We start from the raw sequence: 10607 nt of genomic DNA on the forward strand, positions 1-10607 counted from the left end.
TGCTAGGTGAGAAAACGTGTAAAAAATGTTTAGACTTCTGTTGTTATTCCTCACCAGAGAATATTTTTCCATTGATTTTGAGTGCTAGGGAGGGGGAGACAGAAACATCGACATGTCTCTATTGGTTGCCCCCAACTGGGGCCAGGGATTGAGCCTGCAACCAAGGTACAAGCCTTTGACCAGAATCAAACCTGTGGATGCTATCCACTAAGACAAACTGGCTAAGGTAGGATTTTCACTTTTATTAACCTTCCCCATTTGTTTATTAGGGTAAGAAGGTCCAACCATGTAAAAGCTGGTTTTTCCCTGGGCTAAGCACTTTAATTGCATTATCTCAAGGGAAACTGAATAAGGCTTTTTCCAATTTCAGTATGTTTTTTTAAGTGACTGAACTCAGACTTTTTCTTAATTCTCATCCGAGGATATTTTTCCCATTGATTTCTAGGAATAGGAGGGAGGAGTGGAAGATGAGGGGCAGGGTAGTGAAACATTGACATGAGACATATCCATTGTTTGCCTCCCTAACCAATGCTCTGAACCAAACCAGCCAAAGCTAAAATTTTTTAATGACTTATCCTGACAGCATTGACCCATTATTACTATACCATGTTATCACTAATAGCTTTTCTTTTAAATTTGTCTATTTAACTATAAGCTTGTTCAACTTTTTACTTGCTTAGTCCAAATTACTAGATAATATGTGTGGTTACCAGTTCTAGCAACAGTACATAGATGAGCCCTGGATTGGATACAGTCCACTGAAGACCAAAAAAACTTCTGATTTCTGTGGCAGTACAAACCTTGCATTTTAAGGGTGAATGATATTTTCAAACACCAAATTAGATTCCTTTGCTAATTTACAGAGTTCCAAACTAAGTTGTCTTTCTTCACTAAAACTGTTCCTCTTCAGCTTCTAAACTTACATAAACACTAATTTTTAACCTCTAATAGGACCCTAGACTGTCCCTGACTCCCCACAACGGTAAACCATTCCTACTTTTACATTCTAACATTCCTTATATCTGACCTTTCTTTGTAAGTAACCAATTAGTTCTCTGAATTCCACAAAATTTCACTTCTGAGAAAGCACTGGAAATAAAAATAAATGAACTCAATTTTAAAAATGAAACTTTCAAATTCACAAATGCATACCAAGTAAAATTAGTATTATTTCTATAAACATCAACAAAACTTGAATTGAAAATTGCTCCATATACCAAACCTTTTCTCCCCCTATGCCTTAAAGCACACCACCACTTCCAATTGCCCTTAAAGCCAAAACTAGTTTTTTCTATAAGTATCATGAAAATTGTTCAACTTTTGCAGAAAAATGCATGAACAAAATTTAACTTGTACAAAGTATATTACATAAAATTATTTTTTATTCATAAAACAAGGACTTTAAAACATGTAACCTTTCTTTTAAAAGGTTTTGAGAAGGAACAGGGAGAAACATCTATGTGAAAGTGCCAGGCTGCCCTGGCTAGGAATTGAACAGGCAACTTTTTGGTGTATGGGATGGATGCCTAGCAAACTGAGCCACACTGGCCAATGTCATCCCTTTTAAGTGGTTATCTTTTCCGCATCCTGGCACAGGAAAAAATGTGTACAGTAGCCCCCCTACCTATGGTGTTACCTGCAATTGAGATAAGTATTAAATAGCAAACAATACCCTGAAACTAGTCATCACATTCATATAACCTTTATTATATTCTTTTGTTCTGTTTTTCTTTTTTGTATTACTGGTAATTTCTTAACATGTCTAACAAACTTTTTGTTTCCCTAGGATAAAAACATAGTATACACAGGGTTTGATACCATCCATGTTTCAGGCATCTCTTGCAGATAAAGGAACATATCCCTCGCAAATAAGGGGAAACTACTTACTGCTGGAGATTATTAAAATCCCTGATGAAGCTCCTCTTAAGGGATAAAACTGGCCCAGGGATGCAGGTAGCTAACTAGCCCCACATTTGTAGTTCTGTTCATTTACTGCTTATTTAGTACTCCAAGAAAAGATATTTTAGCGTTCTTTCCTTTAACATGTTTAGTTACACTTATACAATGCTAGAAATGCCTGTGGACATTTTCATTATCATCATTTACTTGTCAAAAGGAAGGAATGGCTGAAACCGGTTTGGCTCAATGGATAGTGTCGGCTTGGGGACTGAAAGGTCCCGGGTTCGATTCCGGTCAAGGGCATGTACCTTGGTTGCGGGCATATCCCCAGTAGGGGGTGTGCAAGAGGCAGCTGATTGATGACTCTCTCTCATCGATGTTTCTAACTATCTCTCTTCCTTCCTCTCTGTACAAAATCAATAAAATATATTTAAAAAAAAAAAAAAGGAAGGAATGATATTTAAAGTCAAACCTAATGTTATATAGTCAATGTTAAATTATGAACCCAAAAGACCATTTGCAACTTGTGCTCTCTTGTATAAAGCATCAAAAAGTTAAATACAAGTACTAGTCTTAAGCAGTCACACAAATCTAAGCCACATTTATTTGCACATGTAATGGGCAACAGATACTTCAAACTCATACAAATTTATAAAAAACAAAGTTAATAATCACTTGGTACACTTGTGTTATCTTGTTTACAGATTCAAGTGTAGATGAACCTTCTTTATTTTGTAAACTTTCATACAATACTTCAACAAAAATTCTTGAAAACACTTATTGGCATGTTTCAGTTAGAGCCAACACAAAAGTTAAGACAAGACCACAAACTAAAAAACCAAATTTAGAATATACTTTCCTACCTCCCTCCCCTGGAAAGAAGTGATTATTTTAACAGATGTATATGCTGCATCGCAAAAGAAACAATGAAGACAAAAAATGTTCCCATAATTGTGAAGAAAATCAGTTTTAATTTATATACCAAATTTATGATGTAAATGAGATGGGGATAAAAATAACAAGGGAAATTAAAAAAAATAGTGAAACATCCTAAGAACTATGCCCTCCCCCCCAAAGCCGCAAAGATCTGACTTTGACAACAAGAAATATTGTCTAAGGCAAATAAAATTGGAAACTTTCAAAGACATTCTAATCATGTTCAATCTAATGATAAAAGCTGAAAATGATACCAAAAGGATATTTATTATACAAGTGTTGAGAACATCCCAAAACTAATGAAAGAAATGAGCATTTATTTCTACAAAAGCAAAGTATGATCTAGAATTAGAAAGGGACAGACTTAAAGATTTACCTATTAAAATATACAGATTCTTACTGAAGAGAATAGGATATTTAAAAAAGATGACAAGGGATGTTAATCTTTTTTTATTATTATTCTTCTTACATATTTTGGAACCTCACATAATTTTGATAAATAACTCTTACAAAATTATGCAAAAAGTACAAGAATGTCTGGTAAACAAACAGTCTGTATTTTCCAAAAAGATGTTTTTACAACATGCAATTCTTAAGGCAGCATCCTCCTTACAAGGAAAGGTAATCCTTTTACTCATCAAGAAATCTTCTGCTGCAAAGAATAGGCTAAGAAAGCCTGGCTTCTTCCATTAACGCCTCTTGTCTTTCCTGTCTGATTTTCGGTCTCTTTCACTTCTTGAAGATCTTTTGCCTGATCGACTACTCTCTGATATAGACCTCTTTCTGTCAGACCGGGAATTCTTATCCTTTGATCCTTTTGTATCTCTACTACTGCCTCCTTTTGAAGATTTGTGACTCCTTTCTACTCCTGATGTATCCCTTCGCTTCCGCTCCACGCTCCTTCTGTGCTTTCTATCTCTATTATGTCCCCGGCCCCTACTCCGACTTCTACTCTCACTACTACTACTAGTGCTGCTGCTACTGTCTCTGCTGCTGCTGCCACTTGTACTGGAGCTGCTACTGGAACTACTTCGACTACTACTACTGCCACTGCTGGAACTGCTTCCACTGCTGCTACTGGTTGAACTGCTACTAGAACTGCTACTGCTACTGCTCCGACTTCTACTCTTGCTTGTTTTATTTCTGGCTCGACCTCTACTTCTGCTCCTAGTTTTGGTTTTGGATTTGCTCTCCGGATGTACTGTCACGACTGGCTCTGTCACCTCAGTGAGTTTTACCGCTCCTACAGGTAACTCCTTCCTTTCAGGTAGTAAATGCCCTTGCTCCTGAATAACCTGAGGTGATGACTGTACAACAGCTAATGGCAAAGTCTCAGGCTGAGAGAGTGGCTGGGGCTGGAGTACTGATTGGGACTGAGATTGAGATTGAGGCTGAGGCTCAGGCTGAAGCTGAGGCTGAGGCTCAGGCTGAAGCTGAGGCTGAGCCAGGGGCGGGGGCGGGGGCTGGGGCTGGGGCTGGGGCTGAGCCTGAGCCATAGGCTCGGGTTGGGGCTCAGATTCTTTCTCTTCTTTGTCCTCAGGCTCATTTTCCATTTCTAGAGCATTAGCATTCTCTTTCGAAGGAGAAAGAGACTTACATTCTTTCTCTGGCTCAACTTCAAACTCCATTTCTGGCTCCAATTCCTTGTTAGTTTCATTTTCTGAAGGTTCTAAACTTTCAACTTGATTGGTTTCCATTACCTCCTGCTCAGCAATTACATTTTTGACACTCTCCACCATTTCTAGCACATCCATAACTTCCTCAGGTTGACTATCTGGCTGCTTTTCACTTTCCCTTACCTCAGTTTCCTCTTCCATCTTAACCTCCATTTCCTGTTTTTGTTCCTCCTCCTCCTGTTCTTTCTCTGCATCACTATGAACTATACTTATTTCCTTTTCCTCTTCCTCTCCTGCTTCCTCTATTTCTACATCATTGTGCTGATTACCTGTCTCCTCCAACTCTTCCTCTCGCTGAGCCACCTTACCCTCTTCTTGTTCCGCCTTCTTTTCTTCATTACGCACCACCTGATGCTCTTTTTCCTTCATTGATTGTCTTCTAGGCCTAGCCTCCATTTTATTTATTTGTTCTGCAAATTCGATGCGTCTACTTTCAAATAAAGCTATAAAGAACAAAAATTTACATGTGTAAAACTTACTATGATTAAGAATATTCAGCCACAACTTGACACCTGGCCACAAACTGTCATTGAGCTTTATCTATTGTAAATTTCTTTTGTAAAAAAATAATTGTGTCCTAGCTGGTTTGGCTCAGTGGATAGAATGGTGGCCTGTAGACCAAAGGGTCTTGGGTTCAATTCCAGACAAGGGCATGCACATATCTCCTCTCTGGCCCGGATGCTGGTCAGGGCGTGTGCAGGAGGTAACCAATCAATGTGTTACTATCACATTGATATTTCTGTCTTTCCTTACCTCTAAAAGTCAATAGAAAAGTATCCTCAGGCGAGGATTTAAAAAAAAAAAAAGGGGAGGGGGGGGGGCTGGCCAGCTTGGCTCAGTGGATGGAGCGTCGGCTTGCCGACTCAAGGATCCCAAGTTCGATTCCGGCCAAGGTCCCAGTGGGAGTCTTGAGGGAGGTGGCCGATCAATGATTCTCTCCCATCACTGAAGTTTCTGTCTCTCTCCATCCCCCACCCCCCTAAAAATCCAATGAAAAAAAAAAGCCTCAGATGAGGGTTAAAATAAACAAAGTAGCCCTAGCTGATTTGGCTCAGTGGATAGAGCGTTGGCCTAAGGTAAAAGGGTCCTGGGTTTGATTCCAGTCAAGGGCACATGCCCAGGTTGTGTGCTTGATCTACAGTAGGGGGCATGCAGGAGGCAGCCAATCAATGATCCTCATCATTGATATTTCTCTCTCTCTCCATTCCTCTCAGAAATCAATAAAAATGTATTTAAAAAATAAACAAATTAGTTGCATATTACATGTGACAATCTTTTGCTATTTAATTTTATGCTAGTAGAAAAAACAAAAAACTTCCCTCAAATAATCAGTTTTATGGTACATCATGCATTAATTTTTCTGATTCCGAGAAATCATCTAATCACCTTAGCAGTACCTCTACCCTTCTGTGTGTGCGCCCCCTCTATGGACTACATTGATGTTCTATGTTCACTTTTATATTTATATCTACCTACTAAAAAGTATCAAGCAAAAAAAGGTCCCATCACTCAAATGCATAAAGTATACACATGAATTGAGCACCACCTACAAAATATGAAAGTTTCAGGTTAAACTCCATCATGAAACAAATGATCCTCCTATACTTCAAAAACATTAGTATATTATTATTATTTTTTTAATCAACTATTGTAGGAAACAAACATGCAGTGTGAGTGTATTGCCTTACCAATGAGGAATATTTCAATCGATCTCTTCACATACACTTACCATTCATTTTTCTCTGTGACTCTTCTATTAGTTTTTGGGTAGCTGGACACATTCTTCCAGGAATATAGAATAAATGGGGCTTTGTCTTAGTTCTTATATATTTAATTATCTTGGCATTATGCTCATTCCATTCTTCTTGCTAAAGAAAAGGTAAAAAGGTCAGTGCTTTTGACACATGAAGGATAATCAATATTAGAACTTGAAAATACTACCCACTCACCAGCTGCGCAAGCTCAACCTTCTGCTCCAAAAGCCGCAGTTCTGTCTGTTTTGCACGCCTCTCTTCAAATAGTTCTCTCCTCTCATTTTCAACCTGCTTTCTCTCCTCTTCTGCCTGCACTTCAAGTTTTTGTTCTATTTCCTGGCGTCTCTTTTGCTAAAGATAAATAATGAATTTTAAAATCTCATTACATTCCCTGATTATGTGAAATGACAATTTGATGAAATTATCTACATATTTGACTCACATTTGCAATTCAAAGTACCAACTAATTCAAACTTAGCACTACTTAACATTTAAGGCTGAAATTTCTCTTTCAGGAAATGGAGGCCAAAGTTTTTACATGTAAAAATCTAAATTTTAAAGCTATTAGCCAATAATATCAGTTAACTGTTTCATTCCAAAGTGACTTTTAGGCAAGATTCAAAAATTAACCACAAAAAAAGTCTTTATAGGTAGGCTGTCTTCAATTATTCTTTCTGAATAAAAAAAAAAATCCGAGAGATGTGATATCCTAATAAATTGGTTAGTCAGTTTTTCTCCATCTATTAAAAAATACATTTACTATTCACACATTAAAATGCTTTTAAGCCTTTTATATTCTGTATTAAAATTAATAACATAAAAACTGTAATAAGTTTATTAATCTCCTAAAACTGAATTGTTTTCTCCCTTCCCACTATAAATGCTTCCCTAAGAAGCAATAACTTGGTGTTCAACTCTATAGACACAATTTTGTACCTTCAGCAAAATAAAAGCTTCTAGAAAGATAACACATTTAAATAAACTGTGGAGGGCAGTAAACTTTTTTGCTTTTGCTTCTAGAGTGCTAAGTACTGCCCAAGTGTGAAAATAAGTCTAAAAAAAAAAAAAATTCAGAATTATTGAATTAGTACCAATGATGAGTTCAACTTCCTTGTTGAAGAAAATGAACTTGTTATAGAGCTTAGGTTCTTCTGACTCACAGCCCACAGTTCTTTACACCACAAGGAAGTTCACTCAATTACTTCACTGCACCTTAAGAAAGATTGGTTGATGGTTGTTGATAAATTAACTCCAGAAAAGTTTTATGTTTTTCCTTGGCTCCATTTCAGGCTTGCAATTAAATCTTTGGAGAGCTTTTTGGCTCTTTTTGAAAACATAAGCATATTCTTTTATAATATAAGTAAAGGAAGTAAATAAAAATTGCATTAATACCCTTTCAGTAGCGACAGTGGACTCTTGTTTAAATTTCTGAAGGGTGCCCATCAACAAGCCAAATATTCGCCGGTTCCTAAAGAACAGAAAAAGAAAATTTAATTTCAATAAAATCCACTTCATTTATACCTGGCAATTCCTAAAAAGGAACATACTATAGGCACCTGGACAAATGCTTAAATTTTTGTAAAGATTTGAAAAAACCCCCCCTCCTCCCCCCAAGTCATAAAAGTTACCTTTGCTTTCCTTTTTCATCCATATTTTGATCCTGGATAAGGTCTCTCCGTGTACGCTCTTTGGAGGTAGCTACAACTGAAGACTGCAAAGCTGGCTACAGTAGAAAAGAAAATCTCAGTGGCTTAACAACATTCTAAAGTGTTTTAAGATGAAAATACTACATTGATCCGCTAAGAAGTTCTTTTAATCTCAATTACCTTTTTAACATCATCATCCTCTGGGTCGCTTTCTTGGCGTGATTCTCTCCTTGTCCGACGCTCCCCTCCCAGCCTGTCATAGGAAAGATAATTTAAATGACCACTACAGAATTTGACTTAAGTGCATACCTAGAGTAAATGTTTACTTTTTCTAGGACTTTTTCAGAAACCTCATTCTCTTAGTTCCCATCCCATTTTACTTTTTCCTCTAACAGTGAAAGAATAAAATATAACACCACTGTCCAATCCAGACTTTGGTCTCCTTTCCTTCTCAAACTGGCTGTTTTCGCATTATGAGGCAGAAAAGTAGAACAAATTCACTATGCTCTCAACCTTATTTGTCTCATAACCTTTATTTTGGGAATATTTATTATCAGTGAAAAACCGAGTTTTGAAGGAAACTGTGTGTCTCAGTGACCAAGAGTAACCAACCACACAGGATGGTCTGATTATAAATTCATATCTATGCAAGCCATGGCTGTCCCAGGCCTACAGCTTCCTTAGCAAAGGTCAAGCTTTATCTCAAGCGATCTCTGTCCATTGCTGGTAAGCATGCAGGATAACTTGCCTTTGAAATGACAGGGTAATTCTTTTCTAGACCTCTCCAAAGCACAACTGCAGGCTCCACAACCCAATACCCCATTGTTACTGTTGTCTTGTTCCCACATAACATCTCTACATACCATAAATATTAACCATCCTGTACCCACCAATATATAAAAGTAATAATGTGTCTCTCCATTTTGCTTCTTACCCAATCCTAGAGATTTCCCTGCTTTGCTTTCTCCAGCCTCCTTTATCACCAATGGGTTTTGTATCCCTCCCTATATCTCCTCCTTTTATTATAATGTATAAAATTAGTAGCAAAATTGCCCTTCTCCAAAGCATTTTTTCAACCTGTTGAGATTTTGCTTTCTGGGCATATACTCAAAACTGTGGCTCAAATAAACTCTTATAAAACTTTTCTATAGGCTGTATTTACATCTGTATCCTACCTCAGAAAAGGGAACTTAATTATGCCTTCAGAATCTTTTCTTCAATTTTTAACATACCTACTGACTGCCCCTTCAAGGTCTCTCTGTTTGGCTGGGGGTCCTCCTCCACTATCTGAGAATCCACGCCTGCGATTAAAAATGTCCAACAGAAAGCACATGAGATTTAAGACAAATGATACCTCCATTTAGCAAGAGAACTGAAATTTTTAAGTATCTTTCCAATCAAAGCAACCTTAAATGGGCACTCACTCCAAGATATTTTTACAGCATTAAAAACAAACCTAAGAACAAATAAGTTCACACAAAACTGGTACAGTTAATAGATACTTCAATCTCGTTTTGCCTATACATGAAGTTACAAGGTAACTACAGTTGATTACAGCTTTAAACACAGACGTTTCTAACATTGGTTCTACCATGACTTTTGTTTAAAAAGACATGTTAGTTTAGTATAAAGAGCACCCGTTAGGCTTGACATATGAATTAAGTCCCAAAGAAATCTTACCTCAGCAATAAACTACCACGTCCTCTACCTCCACCAGGACCAGAGAGGGCCAGCAATCTGGCTTGGATGGGCCTAAGAGATAGTTACAAGTCAGTGCAAAAGTCACATGTGGACACTCCTAACGTATTTCATTCACGGGCGAGGTTTATCATGAGAAAAAAAAAAAAAAAGACACGAAAACTCTAAAAAGACGTATCAAATTCGCGCGTTTGAAACCGGGCAGGGAGCACTATTTCACTTCCTTATATTTTCATGCCCAACACCACACACAGCACAGTGACCGCGCTAGCACGCTTGCATCACTTCCTACCTTCGCCGACCCCAAGGCGGCTGCACGTGGACCAGCCTGGGAGCGCGGCGGCGTCCCGGTCCCGGTCCCGGTCCCGGTCCCGGTCCGGCCTCCGGGCGCCGGCGGGGGGTCGGCGGGAGGGGCTTGTGCGGCCGCCCCGGGCCCGCGGAGCCAGGGCGGGAAGCGGGGCCCCGGCCTTCCCCCCCAAAGGCCTGGAGGCCCCGGCGCGCCTGGGCCGCGCTTTCCTGCCTCACGCACCTGAGCCCGGGGACCCATGGCGGGAGCCTAGGAGACTCCCCGCTCCCCGACGCCCGGGTTCCACCGCCGCCCCGGGACCAGGCCTCGATGTAACAGCCTTCTAGCGGGCCGCCCTCCCCGCCCCCAATTCACCTCGGCTGGATGGTGGCTGCCTCTCGGAGCCCGCGTTTCTCACCCGGCCCTTACCTCACGTCGTTCGGATCCCGCCCGGTGAGCTTGCGAATGTTCTCATCCACGTTCTTGAGGCTCTCTTTGGCCTTTTCTAGCTGCTCCTGCAAAGTTCTCACTGCGACCGCCATCTTCTCCCTGCAGCAGGCTGCGAGACTGCTCCTCGGGCCGCGCCGGGCTGTGTCGCGCCGCCAGACGCAAAAGGACTGACAGCGGGGCTCAGCCAATCACGGCGGCCGTCGTTTCCGGCTTCAACCAACAGCAACCGGAAGGGGGGGACTCTGCCGGCGTCTGTGACTCC

The 10607-nt window shown here is 39.8% G+C and overlaps 1 protein-coding gene and 1 pseudogene across 2 annotated transcripts in view; one reads left to right on the forward strand and one right to left on the reverse strand.

Moving 5' to 3' along the window:
- LOC311620775 (neurofilament light polypeptide-like) overlaps positions 1-10607 on the forward strand; it is a 1158328-nt pseudogene that overhangs the window by 901957 nt on the left and 245764 nt on the right. The gene's annotated exons all lie outside the window — the stretch shown is intronic.
- Positions 2473-10564, reverse strand: PNN (pinin, desmosome associated protein). The gene is made up of 9 exons (XM_084868525.1): positions 10325-10564; positions 9592-9663; positions 9144-9212; positions 8092-8164; positions 7894-7988; positions 7658-7733; positions 6461-6616; positions 6241-6379; positions 2473-4954 (listed from the first exon to the last, which is right to left on the reverse strand). The coding sequence occupies exons 1-9, from the start codon at positions 10435-10437 to the stop codon at positions 3525-3527; spliced, it is 2223 nt and encodes a 740-aa protein (XP_084724651.1). The 5' UTR covers positions 10438-10564; the 3' UTR covers positions 2473-3524.

The sequence above is a fragment of the Pipistrellus hanaki genome, assembly GCF_964339955.1.
Source record: "Pipistrellus hanaki genome assembly, chromosome: 1".
Lineage (NCBI taxonomy): Eukaryota > Metazoa > Chordata > Mammalia > Chiroptera > Vespertilionidae > Pipistrellus > Pipistrellus hanaki.